Raw genomic sequence first — 18,876 nt, forward strand, 5'->3', positions numbered from 1 at the left:
ATAGAAGAACATTAAAATAGAACAATGCTCCACACTTCCATATTGTGGAAGGAGGGCTAAGAAAATATCTACAGACCCCTCACATCCTGGACGTAAACTGTTTCAACTCCTCCCTTCGGGATGGCATTATAGGCCATTGCATGCAAAGACAAGTGGACATATGGACAGTTTTCCCCTCGTGCCATCACTCGGCTGAACCCCTAATTTTCACAATGCTATCTAGTGCAGTGGTCTCCAACCTTGGCAACGTCAAGACCCATGGACCTATGGACGTTGAAGTCCACAAGTCTTAAAAGTTGCTAAGGTTGGAGACCCTGGTCTAATACATATGTATATTTACACAGTTAGTGTGGCTGTAGTATTGTCACTTAACCTTCTTATACTCCTCCCCTCTTATTGGTATTATGATGGTGATGATGATGTTGCTTTGCACGCACACTGCGAGCTTCTACACCAGAGACAAATTCCTGGTGTGTCTAATCACACTCGGTCAAATAAAGTATCCATTCAAAATGTTAGTTAGAAGACCCGGGAAGGCCGTGGTATGGCAAGGAACTCCCTGCCATGCAGACATTTTTCAGGCTTGATCTCTAGCATCTGATAACAGATAATCAGAGTTGGAAGGGACCTTGTAGGTCATCTAGTCCAACCCCCCGCCCAAGCGGGAGACCCTACACCATTTCTGACAAATGGCAGTCCAGTCTCTTCTCGAAAGTCTCAAGGGATGGCGCTCCCACAACTTCCGAGGGCAACTTTCTGTTCCATTGCTTGATTGTTCTCACTGTCAGAAAGTGGCATAGGTTCTCCATCACGGCCCTGTACCATTCCAGAGAAGTGGCTATCCAGTCTCTTCTTTAAAACCTCCAATGATGGAGCACCCACAACTTCTGAAGTCAAGCTGTTCCACTGGTTAGTTGTTCTCACCTTTAGGAAGTTTCTCCTCAATTCCAGGTTGCTTCTCTCCTTGATTAGTTTTCCATCCATTGCTTGGCAGTTCCTTGATTGGGGTATTGTTTACTTCTTAATTGTTGGTCTGATATTAATCTTGGAGCCAGTCTATGCTCATCTGGGTGCTGATGGCTGGTGTGGGGGGCTTTGTGTCTTTTTGTTCCCTCTTTAGCTTATTTTGATTGTCTCTTTTGGGGGATCCACATATTTGAAACACATTTGTCTCGCTCTAATGAATTGAACAGGGTTTGTTTTCCCTAAAGCGTGGCGTTTTCTCTTCTTCTTTTCCTAGGCTTTTAACTGGCTTCTCTGCAACGTCATACAAACCACGTCCCTCCATGACATTCTTTGGCATTTTGTGGCTTCTCTTACTCCAGCCCCAGTAGAGGCTGAAGAAGAAGAAGACGAGGAAAACAAAGCCAACAAAGAAATCATTGAACAAGTAAGTCAAAGGGTTTACATATTCTTTAACAACTAATTTTGCTTATGTGTTTGGGAAGCCACTGTGCGTTTATTTCTCTTTTGGAATAGTTGTATCAAGGTAGGGACCAAAAAAAAAATCCTGTTTGTTTTTTGTTTTTGTTTTACAGCAATCTATGGATCTCACAAGGTTCCTTTGTGGTAACTATTTCAGAGGATAGTTTGTAACCCAAAGAGAGAGTATGATGTCGGTGCATAGACACCGCCTGGGCAAATAGACAGTCAACATTCCCGACTCTCTTTGTGACAAATTAGATTTTCTCTTAAGTCGAGGCTTCTGTCACTTCTTTGACAGATGGTGACCTAATTCCAGAGAGAACCTTTTTGATTTTATTTCAGAAATGGAGGTCCCATTTCCAGTGGCTTAAATTAGCCGTTGCATAAAATAGCTAGGGAAATGGATTGGCACATTGCCACGTTATTTAAAAAGAAGATGTGGTAGCTTAGCAAGATGGCTGTAGTGAAATCTTGAGGGAAATCTTGACAAAAATCATGAAATACAATATTTTTCCCTCAGGTTTTTAAAAAGGACGGATCTTTTTTAAGAATGATGACTCATAATCGTTATTATCGATTCTTAACTTTTCTTCAGCATATTTCTGTTACGCTAGTAAATCTTTAAAGTGGGTCCTTTAACTTTTTTTTCTTTTAGATTGGAATTGTTTTTGCTGCTTTTGTAGGTTATTTAAGATTCGGATTTGTCTTATTTAGCTTGCTATTCTCTGATATAGATCTTACAGCTTTATATCAGCTGTGTGTGTGTGTGTGTGTGTGTGTGTGAAGACTTCTTGGGAAAACCGCACTGTGGAACAATGTGAAATGACTAATTCAGTGCTACTTGTGCTTGACGCGTAGGAAAAGGACACGCGGGTTTGCGAGCATCCGTTGTCGGATATTGTGATCGCCGGAGAAGCCGCGCACCCGCTCCCTCACACTTTTCACCGCCTGCTCCAGACCATCTCTGACCTGATGATGTTGCTGCCGAGTGGAAGTTCCTTACAGCAGATGGCTCTGAGGTGGGCCAGCCCTGGGGTGGGCAGGCAGGCAGGCAGGCAGGCTCCAGGGGCTCTGGGGCCTAGAAAACATTGTTAAGGGCAGAGCCAACGTTTCACCAGGAAAACATGGCTGTGGTGATGGTAGCCGGGCTTTTGACCATGGTCTTTGGCATGCTGGCTCTCCCAACTCCCAGAGTTGGCTTGGGTGGCATGGTCAGGATGAGGGTGGGTTACTTCGGAAGGCTTCTTCTGGGACCCAGCCCTCAACTGGAGAGCACATAAGCATTCTGACGACATTGCCTGGTTATTTCATTTGACCCCTTTGGAGTCCATTGCTGGAAGTTTACTGGTGGGAAGGAGGTCCGAGAGCTGCCTAGAAGAGCATCTACCCCCTCCCCCCAGCTTCTACCTTTGATAGAAATATGCAAATTCTCCCAGGTGTGCTATCAGAATTTGTTATCCCTTTGGCCAAATTTCAGCACTTCCCTTCCAGACCTATTTTATTTTATATTATATTTTAGATACTTTACTTTACTACTTTACTTTACTTTACTTTACTTTACTTTACTTTACTTTACTTTACTTTACTTTACTTTACTTTACTTTACTTTACTTTTTTACTTTACTTTACTTTACTTTACTTTACTTTACTTTTACTTTACTTTACTTTACTTTACTTTACTTTACTTTTTTACTTTACTTTACTTTACTTTACTTTACTTTACTTTACTTTACCTTTACTTTACTTTACTTTACCTCACCTCACCTCACCTCACCTCACTTCACTTCACTATTTTATTTTACTTTATGTATTTATTTTTATTTATTTTTATTTTTTTTTACTTTATTTTATTTATTTTATTTTATTATTTTTATTTTACTTTATTTATTTTATTTTTTATTTTTATTATTATTTTTATTATTTTATTTTACTTTATTTTATTTTATTTTATTTTATTTTATTTATTTATTATTTTATTTTATTTATTATTTTTATTTTATTTTATCTATTTTACTTTACTGCATTCGTAGTCCTCGACTTACCACCACAACTGAGCCCAAAATTTATGCCGCTAAGGGAAGCATTTCTTAAGTAGGTTTGCCCCATATTACCACCTTTCTTGCCACAGCTGTTAAGTGAATCGCCGCATTCGTTAAATTAATCAAACTGTTGTTAGGTGAATCTGGCTTCCCCATTGACTTCGCTTGTGATCCCAGGACACTGTAATCATCGTAAGTATGAGTCAGTTGCCAAGTATCTGCATTTTGACCACATGATCATGGGGATGCTACAAGGGTCGTAAGTGTGACTGCTGGTTATAAGTCCCCTTTTTTAAGTGCCATTGTAACTTCCAATGGTCACTAAACGAACTGCTGTAATTCGAGAACTACCTGTATTTTAATCTATTATAATTGTATTTTATTTTTAATTTTATTTATTTGGATCCCATGTCACCACAAAAAGACTTTTGGGACAATTTGGTTAGCAACAGAACGGTTTGCTTCCAACAGGCCACCTTATTTTATTCCTACTTACTAGAAGGAGGAGGGAAAACACGGGGAAAAAATTGAGTGTTTTGCTACTCACAAGTCTGCTTGCAATCTGCAATCTGGGCAGGTCAAGGTTGAATTCTTGGGTGCTTGGCGGTCTCTTAACTCACTTCTCTTCCTGCAGACATTTCAGGGAGGGGTTAGTATAAGAATGTGTTCTCCTTATATGTAATATATGTGGGATCATGTGAGCTTAATATGCAGCACCATAGAGCTTGCTCCTAGCAGAGGCCTCTTTGCCCTTTCCAAATGATCTTAGAGGATACCATTGATAGACAATGTGGGCAGCTCAGGGTTGAATTCTTGGAGGGCTTGGTGGTCTCTGAATTCACATCTCTTCCTACAGTCGTTTCATTGTGGAGGGGTTAGTATAAGAGTATGTTCTCCTTATGTGTAGAAACACGTGAACACATGCAGCACCATAGAGTTTGCGAATAGCAGAGGCCTCTTTGCCTTTTTGAAATGTTCTTGGAGGCTGCCGTGGGCAGCTCAGGGTTGAATTCTTGCATGCCAGGTGGGCTCTGAATTCACTTCTCTTCCTGCAGACATTTCAATGCCAGGCCAGGTAAGCCCATCAGTGCCAGGTGGATAGATAGGAACTAGTCTATCAATCTGGATGTTGGTATTGGCTCTTCTTTATCTGGTGCTGGTTTCTGCTGATATGGGCTGTGCTTAATTGCTATGCAATGAGGAAGGATGTATCTTTGGAAGCTTTGAAATGGAAAAGTCATAATGATGGCCTTCTTCTTCAGGTGCTGGAGCCTCAAATTCAAGCAATCCGACCATCAGTTTTTGCATCAGAGCAACGTCTTTCATCACATCAACAATATTCTCTCCAAATCTGACGATGGAGACAGCGAGGAGAGCTTCAGCATTAGCATTCAGTCTGGCTTCGAAGCTTTGAATCAGGCAAGTTGATTTTCCGGGTTACTGTGACAGCAGCCAATGAGAATACATGGTCAAAACAGTTTCTTCAAATGGGTGATTTCTGGAATAAAGAATGATTGAGAAAATGTTGATTTGGCTCCAACTGGGTACAACCTACCAACACTTGAGCAGAAAAAAGTTTGCCCAGACTGAGTTAAAGGAATAAATGAAAGAGGAAGGGGACACAGGGCATAATCAATAATGTTGATTATAAGATTTTACATTTAAATACTTTAATTAAATTAATTTAAAACCATAGTGTATTTAACGGCGAAATTTATATGTTTTGATAGGAATCATGTATAGTAGTCTGCCTGAAGGACTTAACTAACATCGTTGATATAAAAACTTCAAGCCGACCAGCCATGATTGGCAGTTTGACTGATGGGTCAACGGAAACCTTCTGGGAATCAGGCGATGAAGACAAGAATAAAACCAAAAACATTACAATTAATTGTATGAAAGGAATTAATGCTCGCTATGTATCTGTTCATGTGGACAATTCAAGAGACCTTGGGGTAAGCACTATTTTTCAAGCAAAGAAGAGTAACCTTGGCATGTCCATTTGGATATTAGAGGGTGAGTTAATTATAAAGCAATGGATCTAGAAAAGCAAGGCAGATCAAGATTTTGTTATAAATCCATACATAAGCCAGATGGCAAAAATATAATGGAGCAAAGGGAGTGTGTGATAAAAAAAATACTTTTAAAAATCCTTTTAGAGGTTTCTTTTTTCATTGTCTTTTTTTTCACATTTGAATCAGTGTTGACTCTCAGTGATTGCCTGAACAGTTTTCTTGGTAAGATTTTAGAAGTGATTTGCCATTGCATGCTTCCCCGTGCTGCAAAAGATGGACTGGCCCAATTGGATGCTTAACTAAGATGGGACTAGAACTCACAGCCTTGCCAGTTTCTAGCCTGGACTCTGAATTGCTACACCAAACTAGGTCTATTCTCTCTGCCTCCCTTTTATCTTAAACTGTTGATATTAAAATAAATTTAGAAAATTAACATGCTCGACTTTTATTTTTTTGTTTCATATTGTCATATCTAGAACAAAGTTACTTCAATGACTTTTTTGACTGGAAAAGCGGTAGAAGATCTTTGCAGAATAAAACAGGTAGCTTACCTATACCATTATGACTAATAACAAAGCATCTTAATGTTTAAAATTGATGTATTTAACATTCTGTTTAATGAACTTTTCTTGATTAAGAACTTGGACATCTTTTCATTATTCTTTATTCTGACATTGCAAGAAAGGAAAGATACAAGATCTCTCCCCTTGTATTTAGTAATTTGTGTTCCATCTGTCCTTGTACTAAAAAGTTAGCTGCATAAGTAATGTACTGTTCTAGTTTTAAATGTCCAGTTCTGTGTAGTTGGAGGAAATAAAAATATTGTTTTGATTTAGTGCTGATTTTCCTGTGTATATTTCCACGGTTTATTCTCAAGCAAATGCTTCAAATCAAGTGCAATTCTCACATGTGTTAACCTCAACTCATCCTTTAAGCAGTCGCCTTGGTGTTTGGATGTGACTTAACTTCAAATCTGGGCTGCAGAAATTGGGCCAGCCACTAGATGGCAGCAAAGTGATAGAGAAACTCTTAAGTATTTGTGGCCATCTAGTGGTCATACATATTTTTTCAAGTCAGATCTTGCAACCTTACCCTTAGTTTTTATTTCTGAACCATTCTGCTTGAAGGTTACGCAGTTATGTTCTACACCAACTTGCTTTTCTATTCCTGTGTTTTAGGTTGACTTGGACTCGAGACATATTGGCTGGGTAACTAGTGAACTTCCTGGTGGAGACAATCACATCCTCAAAATTGAGTTAAAGGGGCCAGAAAATACCCTCCGAGTTCGGCAGGTGAAAGTACTCGGTTGGAAAGATGGCGAAAGCATCAAAATAGCCGGCCAGATCTCGGCAAGCGTTGCTCAACAAAGAAGCTGTGAGGCTGAGACACTGCGAGTTTTCAGGCTTATCACATCACAGGTGAGGCAGTGTGAAGAGCACCATGCAATACTCAAGCCTCCCATAAATAAGCAAGATTGTGACTCCATGGGTAGAAAATGACGTGGGAATCCTATCTTTGTTTTTAACATTTCTTTTGCCCCTTCCTAAAGAATATAGGGGACGCGGTGGCTAAGACACTGAGCTTGTCGATCAGAAGGTCGGCAGTTCGGTGGTTTGAATCCCTAGAGCTGCGTAACAGAGTGAGCTCCCGTTACTTGTCTCAGCTTCTGCCAACCTAGCAGTTCAAAAGCATGTAAAAAATGCAAGTAGAAAAATAGGGACCACTTTGGTGGGAAGGTAACAGCGCTCCGTGCACCTTCGGCGTTGAGTCATGCTGGCCACCTGACCACGGAGATGTCTTCGGACAGTGCTGGCTCTTCGGCTTAGAAACAGAGATGAGCACTGCCTCCTAGAGCCGGAAACGACTAGCATGCATGTGTGGGGGAACCTTCACCTTTACCTTTAAGGAATATATTGAGCTATTAAAAGTAGAAAAATACACCAGTTAAAATAACACCCCAGAAATTATAGGTTTGTGGTGGAATTTAGTTTAGAGGAGATCCGTTTTGAGTATGCACGTGACCCCTCTGAGTTCCTTGGATAAAATGGATACCTACACTTGATTCCGCTGCTTCCTGGTTTACTTAGATCTTTAAAACGATTTCTACTTCGGATGTCTGTTCCCCAATTCCCTCTTCACCATTTCCCATCTTCATCTCGGCTTGATAATGTGTGATATCTCTTCTCAACTTTAAACCATCTGCACGAGAGTAGAATGTGTAAGTTTCAATGCAAAGTCCGCAGCAAGCAGCATCTAATAATAGGAATCTGGAAATCATATTTATTTCAGAATAGTTATTCTCAGCCCTGTCTTGTTGACAACAAGCATCACCATGATGTGATTCGTTTCAAAGCTTATTTTCAGGCCAGGTTCTCTTCTTCATGAATGCAGTAATCAAATATTTTTAAAATGGCTAACATGGCTGCAGAAAGAAAGAAAAAATAGCACGTCCGTCTTATTCCAGTATTTTGTTTGTCCTCTGAAACAGGTCTTTGGCAAACTCATATCTGGAGACGCTGAGCCGACCCCAGAACAGGAAGAAAAGGCTTTGCTTTCTTCACCCGAAGGAGAAGAAAAAGTACACAATGTATTTATTTGTGCTCCGCAATTACCCAGGTTTTGTTTTTATCTCCCAATGCAAGTTGGTTCAGGTCTTGAACTGTCTTGTCTGGGACTGCATTCCCTTGAGCCGACAGTCTGGATCATTCAGAAACACGGCTTTTCGTCATGTGTCAGGGTACCAAGTCAGGGTAACAGACCCAACACAATCCAACCTCTGAGGCCTAGGTGTTCCTCAAAGTATAGATTTATTAGGCCCATCATATTGGCACATCTGGTAAAAACCTGACTTTGAAAGTCCCGGGGTTTTTCCCACCCAAATTAAAAGTCAAACTTCTTTTCCCCCAGTCCATCTGTCCATCACATGGTCCAATCCCTCACCGCCCCAACCCCAGTTGTTTCCAGTCCGCACCTCCCCAGCTCCTGGCGAGAACGTCCTTGGTTCTCAGGAGAAAGAATTTTCCATTGGCATCCTTCCGTCTCAAGAGATGATAGTATCATGCTCTGAAAAGAGGTCCTAAAACAGCATCTAGTGTGGCTAAAAAGGCCAATTCGAGAATGGCAATCCCTTCCACACTGAGGACAGATACAGTCTGTCCCCTGTCCAGCCCCCAGATTTCACTGGTCCCCAGCTATCTATATCCCCTCCCCTCCCATTCCCACAGTTCCAGCCGGTGTAACTGTGGCAGTCCTGAAGATGCTTCAAAATGGCTTCAGGGTTGACAGGATGGCTTGACTGATAGCGTTCCTCTTACGGATTGGAAACCCTGAAACAGCACCCTGCTCGGAAGGAAGCTTAGCCACAATGCTTGGTACTTGAGAGACAGGTTTAGAGGTCACAGCAGGATATTGTTCCATGATGAGCCTGATAAGTCTCCAGGCTGGGACTGCCTAAGGTAGCATCTTCACATGACCCAAAGGCTTTTAACGCTTTCTGTATTCAGTGCTGCTTCAGCTATAGGAATTCCTCCCAAATCAACTCTGCAGAAAGCTATGGATATGGGTGTATAGGTAGACCTCGAATTACAATAGTTTGTCTAGTGACCATTTTAAGTTACTGTTCTGACCCAGCCTTCGCAAGTAGTGAGAAGACATTTACTCGCGAGTAAAACAACCCCCTTTTTATAACAGGGCAGTCATAGTCTTTTATTCACATGGATAAACAAAAAAAAATCAAATGTAATTAGTCCCAACAAACCTGAGTTAATCCAAGAAATCCGAATTGCTTGCTTATACTAGAAATGAACGGTTGTCTGTGACAACCTGCCTGCTATTTATTTTCCAGCCAGGGAGGGTCTGGCTAGTGTCCACATCTACTTTTCCCTGAGCGACAGCTTATTGCTTTCCTTTGTTCTCCTCTCCTTTCTCCTCTATGCATAAGTGCATCTGGGATGGGCTCTGCCTCTGAGGCTGTTTCCTTATCAGAACCTTCCAAAGGGTCCAAAGATGACCCAGGCCCTCTTCAACTTCCTCCTCATCTGAGTCTGATGCTAGGCAACTGACTCATATTTATGACCATTGCAGTGTCCTGGGGTCATGTGATCCCTTTTTGAGACCTTCTGACAAGCAAAGTCAATGGAGAAATCAGATTCATTGAACAACTGTGTGACTAAACAGCTGCAGTGATTCACTTAACTGTGGCAGGAACGGTCATAAAATGGGGACAAAGCTGATTTAACTGCTGTGTCGCTTTAGCAACAGAAATTTTGGGCCCAACTGTGGTCATATGTCAAGCGACCATATTGTTGCTTAGAATAACAGGATTAATTTTTCTATTTCCATTTGCCAAAAATCTTTTTTCCCCCTCTGGAATTTCCTATCAAAATATGAACACCCAAGCTCTCATAGTCTGGAAGAAAAGAAAAAGCCCAGAGATTAAACCTTCTGTATAGTTCTTATTCTAAAAGTAGTTGACATGGTGCTTGCTAGGGAATTTGGGCTACCACTGCTTAAGGTAAGGGTCTTCAAACTTGCCAAGTGGACTTCAACTTCCAGAATTCCTGAGCTAACATGACTGGAGGAAGGATTCTGGGAGTTGAAGTCCACAAGTCTTAAAAGCTGTCAAGTTTGAAGACCCCTGGCTTAAGGTGTGTTTGTTTCCAACCTATCATAAAAGGGCCATCAGCAGAGACTCCTACAACCAACCTCTCTTCTTGTTTAGGAAGATTAAGTCAGGAGATTCCAGTGGTAATCATGATAGAAATTGTTCTTTCCATATTCCGGTTTCTCTACTGAGTCCATAGGGTTGTTGCCCCTATGTAAACGTTCTCTTAATTTGGAAAAAGCTCACCTGCAGGTGGGACTGAATCAGGTGTCCACTGCCTAAGGATAAGGAATTCATCATGCTACAGCTGGAAGACATAGTATGGCCTGCAAATCACATGTTTGAAAAGGCCTTGGGAGATTTAAGGCTTACTGTCTCGTTGAAAATAAATTTATATCCTAATTTTCCAGTTGATTTACATTGGCTAGATTGCTTTACATCACTCAATACCGAAACTTGCATTGGAAACCAAAACAAAACTGTCTTAAATTTTTAATCAGAACCTGAAACATATGATCATACTAAACAATACCGTGTTCCTTTTCAAGGCAACTTCAGATGCAGACTTGAAAGAACACATGGTTGGAATCATATTTAGCAGGAGTAAACTCACGAATTTGCAAAAGCAGGTATGTTCACTAGAACGTTTTGTAAGCTGTTTTTTTTTTTTTTCCATTACGTTGTGCATCTGCAGATTAAGGACAAAAGATTCCCTATGCTAAGAGATCATGTCACTGGGGAAAGGAGGAGGACTCTGTCAGTTAGGAACTTGTCAGTGTCCCCAAACCTATAAAATAATGGACTTACTACTCTACAGGCAAGGGAAGATAAAACACTTGATTTCCAATGTAGAGATTAAAATCGACCCATCTGTCCAGTCATGAACATCTGTAAACATCAGTGAACATCTGTAAACATGCAAGTGGTCACATGCACAGAATGAAATAGACTGGTACGCACAAAATAGTCACATAACAGAAGGCACAACGTACATGTATGCATTTGTGAGTTGAGAAGAACCCGGGATAGGAATTGGGAAGGTTAGAATCCAGATAATAATCAGGAACATAGTCTACCTTCCCAAACATGTACAGAACATTTCAATCATCCAGGTTCTGGTTGTCCCAAAGGTGCTTTTCCAAAACACAACAGGACTTTCTTGTTTGTTTATTTTTTCCAACGACCAGATGACCACAAAGAATATAAATCCTTCCATTTCCCACCATCCAGGCAGAAGCGAAGAAACTTCTCAGATGAGAAGCGAAATGTTTTCAAGGAAAAAAACCAAGAAAGTCCAGTTTTGAAAAAACACGTTCAGGGCAACATTTGAATGGCTTTACCTTGGCAGCAACTCCCTGCATAGTGACATGCAATCCATCCATTTTGTGGGGATGATTTGGGCAAGATGTATTATTCACTTTGCAGGAAGAGCTAGTCCTATTTATATTTGTCCTAAGGGTTTCAGGTTTACCGCTTGTAGTTACAGGCGTTCATCTTAAGTCTCAATTCAGCTTTGTACTTCCTTGAACTTAATGGAGGTCCCCAACCCCCAGTCCGTAGACATGCCAGAAACCGAGCCACACAAATAAGCAAAATCCTTTCCACGGAATGTAGGCAGCACGTGAAACATGGCCCCTCCGGTCCGTGGAAAAACTTTTCTCCGTGGAACCGGTCCCTGGTACCCAAAAGATTGTAGGCCCCTGGTCTAGGTGATTAAAATGACAGGAACAAGCTAGAGTTTAATTTCCTCCGGCGCCTCTCTTTGTGATCAGGTCTGTGCTCACATCGTGCAAGCCATCCGCATGGAAGCCACGAGGGTCCGAGAAGAATGGGAGCACGCCATTTCTAGCAAGGAGAACGCCAACTCCCAGCCCAACGATGAGGACGCCTCTTCGGACGCCTACTGCTTTGAGCTGCTGTCCATGGTGCTGGCCCTGAGCGGCTCCAACGTCGGGCGCCAGTACTTGGCTCAGCAGCTAACCTTGCTGCAGGATCTCTTCTCCCTGCTGCACACGGCTTCTCCCAGAGTACAGAGGCAGGTCGGTATTGAACGACGGCTCCTTTTTCCCGGTCGCAAGATGATTGGCTCCCCCAACCAGGGTCAGCTAACCTCTTTGGTTGCTCCTTTCAGGTCACCTCCTTACTGAGGCGGGTCCTGCCCGAGGTCACTCCCAGCCGCTTGGCCAGCGTCATCGGGGTCAAAGCCCTGCCCCCAGCTGATATCAGCGATATCATTCACTCTACGGAGAAGGGGGACTGGAACAAGCTGGGTATTCTGGACATGTTCCTGGGCTGTATTGCCAAAGCCCTCACCGTTCAGCTCAAGGCCAAAGGCACCACCATAACGGGCACGGCTGGCACAGCAGCCGGCAAAGGCGTTACTACCGTCACTTTGCCAATGATTTTCAATTCCAGGTTGGTAGCAGTTACGCATCTGTTGTCTTGACTTAGTTTCCCATAATCCACGGGACATTTTGGGGGGGGTAAAATTCGTGCTGACTCCACTTTGAGATGATGTTCACAGCTGTGTTCCTGAAAGTTGCTTCAAAAGTGCTGTCAATTCTTTCAATTTTTTTTGTTTTCCTTTTTTTCTCTTTAGTTACCTCAGGCGAGGTGAAAGCCATTGGTGGATGAAGGGCTCAACCCCAACGCAGATTTCAGAAATCATTATTAAGCTCATAAAAGACATGGCAGCTGTAAGCTTTCATTATCTTCCTATATATATACCTCTTCCACTCAAAGCAGCTTTGCTCAACTGGACTTTAGAGGTTGTTGGTTTTTTCCCCCCTCTCTCTGCATGAAACGTTACATTCCTACTCCTGATCTAAACTGCTTCCTTGTGCAGGGTCACTTGTCTGAAGCTTGGTCCCGTGTGACGAAAAACGCCATTGCTGAAACAATCATTGCTTTGACCAAAATGGAAGAAGAATTCAGATCCCCCGTGCGCTGCATCGCCACAACTCGTGTAAGAAAGTTGGCGTACCTGTTATCTCTGGCAGTATCTTGTCAAGTTTCTTTATTTATTTAATCATGCTTCTTATTAAATAAAGAGCCCTGGTGGCGCAGTGGTTAGAATACAGTACTGCAGTCTAATTTTGCTGACTGTCAACAGTTCGATTCTCACCGGTTCAAGGCTGACTCGGCCTCCCATCCTTCCGAGGTCGGTAAAATGTGGACCCAGATTATTGTTGGGGGCAATAGGCTGATTCTATAAACCGCTTATAGAGGTCTGTGAAGCACTGTGAAGTCATTTGTATGTCTAAGCACTATTCTTAATTTTACAATATAAAAGTAATATTAATAAGAGTGGTGCGGTGGCCTAGAGATGGAGTTCTCACCTTACAATCAGGAGGCTGTGAGTTCAATCCTAGGTGGAGGAGATATTTCTCTCTCTGGGCACAATGAGGATGTATCTGCTGAACAAAACACCGCATTGGTGACAGGAAGGGCATCTGGCCAGTAAACACTCTGGCAGCTCCATTCAGTTGCCCAGACTCCACCCCACAATGGATTATGGGATCATTAAAAGATGATGAACGATGATGATGAATAAGACTGTAAACCACCAGGATTTACTCTAATTGGAAGAGCACCCAAGCCCCAGTAAATAGACAAATAAGCAATTGCTCCGAGCCTTGCTAAAGCCCTGATTTTGCTGAATGAGCCTGTCCTCTTTCCTGCAGCTGTGGCTGGCCCTGGCCTCCCTCTGTGTCCTTGACCAAGATCACGTTGACCGCCTCTCTTCTGGAAGATGGATGGGCAAAGATGGACAGCAGAAACAGATGGTAAGGAACGGATGCTTGCAGTGTATCTTTCGGAGTTAGTCCCCACACCTTTTGAGATACATTGAGATGGATGTTACTGGATACTGGCATGTGTATTCAGGAATGTTGTTCCATGTTACATTTCAGAGTATAAATGCATCTTGTGCTTTGAAAAGCAAAAGTAGTTATTAGCTTGAGCCCATTAAGTGAGGCTGATCTTCCCAAACTTGAGTTAAAGTTGGGCCTGGTTAGCACTTAGATGGGACACCAGGGGGCAGCACCAAGGTTAACAGATAACATAAGCAGAGTTGGAAGGGACCTTATAGATCATCTAGTCCATCCCCCCGCCCAAGCAGGAGACCCTACACCATTTCTGAAAAATGGCAGTCCAATCTCTTCTTGAAAGTCTCAACTGATGGCGCTCCCACAACTTCCGAGGGCAAGCTGTTCCATTGGTTGATTGTTCTCACTGTCAGAAAGTTTCTCCTTATTTCCAGGTTGAATCTCTCCTTGTTCAGTTTCCATCCATTATTCCTTGTCTGGCCTACAGGCGCCTTAGAAAATAGCTTGACCCCTTCCTCTCTGTGGCAGCCCCTCAAATATTGGAAGACTGCTATCATGTCTCCCCTGGTCCTTCTCTTCACTAGACTAGCCTTGCCCAGTTCCTGTAACCATTCTTTTATATGTTTTAGTCTCCAGTCCCCTAATCACCCTGGTTGCTCTTCTCTGTACTTTTTCTAGAGTCTAAACATCTTTTCTATAGTGTGGCGACCAAAACTGGATGCAGTATTCCAGATGTGGTCTTACTAAGGTTTTATCGAGTGGTATTAGTACCTCACTTGAGGTTAAGAAAGAAAAGGGAGGAATGCCAGTTATAAACAATCCACAGATAGGAAATAAGTTTGTTTCTAGTTTCTGTCATCAGCTGATAAAGCCTGGGAAGGAGACATTTAAAATGCTCAAAAGCTTTCATTCTTATTTAATTATTTGTCACGTGTTTGCCATCACCAACATTCCTACCACAGTTTCCAAAATTCTCTACCTTTTCCCCAATTCTGACATGAAAAGTGCTTCTTGAGGTGCCTGTTTCTCAAGGAATTAAGGAGAAAAAATTCCTAGGAGGATGTAGCAACAAACCATTTATTGTGCTTGGAGGAAAGGTCAACAGGAGACAAACTCAACTCTAAGAAGACTTTACTAACCTCGGATTGACCTTTTTTTAAAAAATCTTTCAGCCGATGTGCGATAACCATGATGATGGAGAAACGGCGGCCATTATCTTATGCAACATCTGTGGGAATCTGTGCACAGACTGCGATCGATTCCTCCATCTCCATCGACGAACAAAGTCACACCAGAGACAGGTGATGTATGACTCATGCTTCCCAGCTCTCTGGGGGAAAGAATCATATTTAAAACTCCCCCCCCCTCTTTTTTTTTTTTAAAGATGGCATCCAAGTTCATATTTAATCATCTAGTCACATGAGAAAAGGTTAGGGTAGGTCAATAGAAGGGATTTGCTTTTGTCAATCAGGGATTATATGTTGTAATTCCAGATAAACAGGGAATGCCTGAACCAGGGTCAGGGCTTAGATGAAGAAGAGAGGGTGAGATTAAACCCTATGAAATAGCATTGCATAATTAACATTTTGATTTGATTTAATTTGATTTCTTTTCTTTTCTTTTCATTTATTACTTTACAAGCTGTATACCCGTGCTTCGCTACGAAACTATGTGATCAGGCTTAGTTTTTAGGGAGGAAAATAAGGGGAGGAATTGTAAAACTGCCTTCCAGTGTCCTGTCAGTGTGTGAAAGAGTTGAGGGCTGTTTGGAAACTGACTATTTGCTGTGTAAGCAAGGAGGAGACAAGTGTTCTGTAGTAAACTTGGTGCTGTGAAACTAAAACTGAAACTCCTCTCCTCTCCTTGTGTTTTGCATTTGGAACAGATTTCTTTCAGGTGGGGAGAGGGAGTAGAACTCCTTAGCATCAGAGCGTGTTAATAATAAATAATACATGAAATACTAATGCTCTGATGGTCATTTTGAAAAATCCTTTCTTAGCGGGCACCTAGAAGCCAAGAGGAACATACCTGCCAAATTTCTAGTTTGTAGGCTTTACGGTTCTAGACATTTTATGATGATGCATGAGTGGTATTTTGCTTTTATATATATAGATTTTATATTTTATTTATTTTTATTTCATTTTTATTTTATTGTGTTATTTTATTTCATTGCATCACTCTCCTTCAGCCCAACTCACCTTACAGGGTTGTTGTTGTGGGGAAAATGAGAAGGAAAGTGTGTTGGATATGTTCAGTGCCTTCTAAAATAAAAATCAATAAATTTTATTGTAAACATTTACATCGCCACCATGTCATAACCAATTCTGGGCACCAGTTGCAGTCCTACCTTTGACTACGATACTCTCGGGATAGTGATTCTTGCCCTGATCATTACTTGCTTAGATTACTTTGTGAAGTTGCCTTTGAAGACAATTCAGGAATTGCAAGTGATGCAGAATGGGGTGGCTAGGCTGCTGCTGGCAGGTTAAGGCCACCAGTGCAGAATAGGTTGCTGTAGCGTCTCCCCGTCTAATTGCTCCTAATCTACATAATTGTATCTCATTTAAAAGCCCCCCCAAAGTCAGGTTGCATCAGGCAGTGCCTGGCTGTCAGTTCCAACCATCCAAAAGGGGCTTGCTGGGAATCATCACGGCCCAAGAGGTACATGGGGTCACCCCAATGATGGGATTCAATTTTTTTTTTACTACTGGTTCGGTAGGTGTGGCTTGGTAGGCGTAGCAGGGGAAGGATAATATAAAATCCCCAGTCAGAGGTGGCATTTGCCAGTTCTCCTAACTACTCAAAATTTCCGCTACCGGTTCTCCAGAACTGGTCAGAACCTGCTGAATACCACCTCTTGGTCACCCAGGCACGAGACCTTCTCTGTCATAGACTTCATGTGTTATACACACTTTGCCCAAATACATGCTTGGCCCCATATTTTGTGAGGCAATTAAAACCAAACGATTCCAAGATGGCTTGAAGTGATTGACAGCAGGGCTTCTTCTGAATATGCAGTATTGTTCTGTTATTTTGCTGATTATGGTCATATTCTCCTTTGTTTTTGCCACCCAGTCATAATTCAGTGGGGCAGCTTACAAAAAGTCAAATAAGAGAGAGAAATAATTTAAACGTACAAAATCCATATTTCAAATTCCCAGAGAAGTCCATTAGTGACGGAGATGGGTGGTTCAAAAGATGGATGGATGGATGGATGGATATTAAATGTGAATTTTAATCATCTAGTCCAGGAATCTCCAACCTTGGCAACTTAAAACTTGTGGACTTCAACTCCCAGAGTTCCTCAGCCAGCTTTGGAACTCTGGGAGTTGAAGTCCACAAGTCTTAAAGTTGGCAAGGTTGGAGACCCCTGATCTAGGCTCCCTAGTTACAAATCTTAATATGTGTTTGGCAAACCCAACAGGTGTTCAAAGAAGAAGAAGAAGCTATCAAGGTAGATCTTCATGAAGGCTGTGGTAGGACTAAACTCTTCTGGTTGATGGCACTAGCCGATTCTAAAACCATGAAGGCTATGGTAGAATTCAGAGAACATACAGGTAAGATTTATTTTTAATTAAAATTTTATTTTTATCGTTTCAATGACAACAATGTAAAATACATTCAGCATTCTGAGTGTGTGTCATACAATACTCACTCACTCATTCATTCATGTGTATTTACATACAAGTATTTTCAGCATGAGATATCTGATGATTTACATCTCTTAGTTCTGGAGATAGAGGAAAATATTTTTTGAGGAAAATATTTTTTGAATTTGGTTCCTGGCTAGCATAGATGGGGGAAAAAACCCTCTCTTTTGGTTCAGGCACCCTGATCAAAACGGGTCTTTGCACCTATGTCATGATCTTGACTAAGATTGGAATCTAGTTTGCAGCTTCTCTTTCTCCCCAACTTATCTCTCCTCACACCTGCCTGGTTGATTGGATCATGTGAGGTCGACACACACTCGGTTAAACCATGTCCTCTCTTGGGACCCTGAAAGTGTTCATTCTCGGTAGCAAACCTGCCCTCTAGAAGAAGGTCTCCTGGTCCTACTCTGCTGCTTTTTAGCAGAACCTTTGAGACCTGGCTCTTCACCCAGGTCTTTAGCACGGGAGAGTAGCACTCTGGCTTCATCATGTCTGTCATCTTTTTTTTATCTTTATCTTGTGTTTTATTGATTGGTTTGTAACTTCTTTATTTAATTCTTGCGAGCTTCCCACAGTCATTGAGAATTGGATGGCATACAAGTTCACATAATAATTATACTACATCAGTGCAGAAAGGATGCCTGATGGATGACGTTGCCCAGCACCGCATGAGCTGTATAATTAAAACAAATCACAAAAGTACAGGATGTCAATGCAGGATTTTTCCAGGGAGTCCTTCTTGACGCACAGACCTTTTCAGGATCTGTCTCTGACACCTCTGGTTCCAGAGGACCTGGCAAGTAGATCTGTGTCTGTACCCCAAAAAAAATCCTGTAAAACTGCTGCCATTTTTTTCTGCTAGATGCTTCAGTTTTCCAGGGCCTGTCTTGTCTTGGTACTGCAAAGCCATGACTGTTGGGTAGATCCTTTGCTCATGGTAGAATGGTTCATATTTGCCTTATTGATAACACGAAAGTATCTTTTTTTTTCTGATTTGGATCTAGGCAAGCCCACCACAAGCAGCTGTGAAGTGTGTCGTTTCTGTGGCTGCCGAAATGGAACAGAGTTATCGGCTGTTGGCAGCGTCTGTTCAGATACTGATTGCCAGGTCTGTACACCCAAACTCTGAGCAAATCTGAGAATGTCCGAGGCAAGCTACTTGGAACTGGAGAATGTCACTCCTGAGTGGCATCTCTAGGAGAATAGCTCAACTGGGCCAGTTCTGGGTGAAGGAATGAGAAGAGCGGGGCCAAGGTGGGACAGCTGTCCTCTGAGGGTCCCCCTATAGATGTTAACCAAAGATAACCAAGCAGGCAA

General features: G+C 42.0%; 1 protein-coding gene across 6 annotated transcripts in view; it reads left to right on the top strand.

The window, feature by feature from the left end:
* The window catches only part of MYCBP2 (MYC binding protein 2), a 142,043-nt gene that overhangs the window by 116,900 nt on the left and 6,267 nt on the right, over positions 1–18,876 (top strand). For 5 of the 6 annotated variants that reach the window (XM_087967399.1, XM_087967401.1, XM_087967402.1 and 2 more), the window contains 16 exons: positions 1,241–1,390; positions 2,284–2,444; positions 4,727–4,883; positions 5,195–5,419; positions 5,956–6,021; positions 6,658–6,897; positions 7,968–8,066; positions 10,631–10,711; positions 11,855–12,121; positions 12,214–12,497; positions 12,682–12,778; positions 12,928–13,047; positions 13,766–13,867; positions 15,082–15,210; positions 17,334–17,466; positions 18,564–18,667. In XM_087967399.1, the coding sequence (XP_087823525.1) occupies positions 1,241–1,390; positions 2,284–2,444; positions 4,727–4,883; positions 5,195–5,419; positions 5,956–6,021; positions 6,658–6,897; positions 7,968–8,066; positions 10,631–10,711; positions 11,855–12,121; positions 12,214–12,497; positions 12,682–12,778; positions 12,928–13,047; positions 13,766–13,867; positions 15,082–15,210; positions 17,334–17,466; positions 18,564–18,667 (2,415 nt within the window). The remainder of the gene's footprint in view (positions 1–1,240; positions 1,391–2,283; positions 2,445–4,726; positions 4,884–5,194; positions 5,420–5,955; positions 6,022–6,657; positions 6,898–7,967; positions 8,067–10,630; positions 10,712–11,854; positions 12,122–12,213; positions 12,498–12,681; positions 12,779–12,927; positions 13,048–13,765; positions 13,868–15,081; positions 15,211–17,333; positions 17,467–18,563; positions 18,668–18,876) is intronic. The other variant, XM_087967400.1, reaches the window with a different exon arrangement.

Source organism: Notechis scutatus, chromosome 5 (genome assembly GCF_049901735.1).
Source record: "Notechis scutatus isolate UNSWTSFEM ecotype Mainland chromosome 5, rNotScu1.2, whole genome shotgun sequence".
NCBI lineage: Eukaryota > Metazoa > Chordata > Lepidosauria > Squamata > Elapidae > Notechis > Notechis scutatus.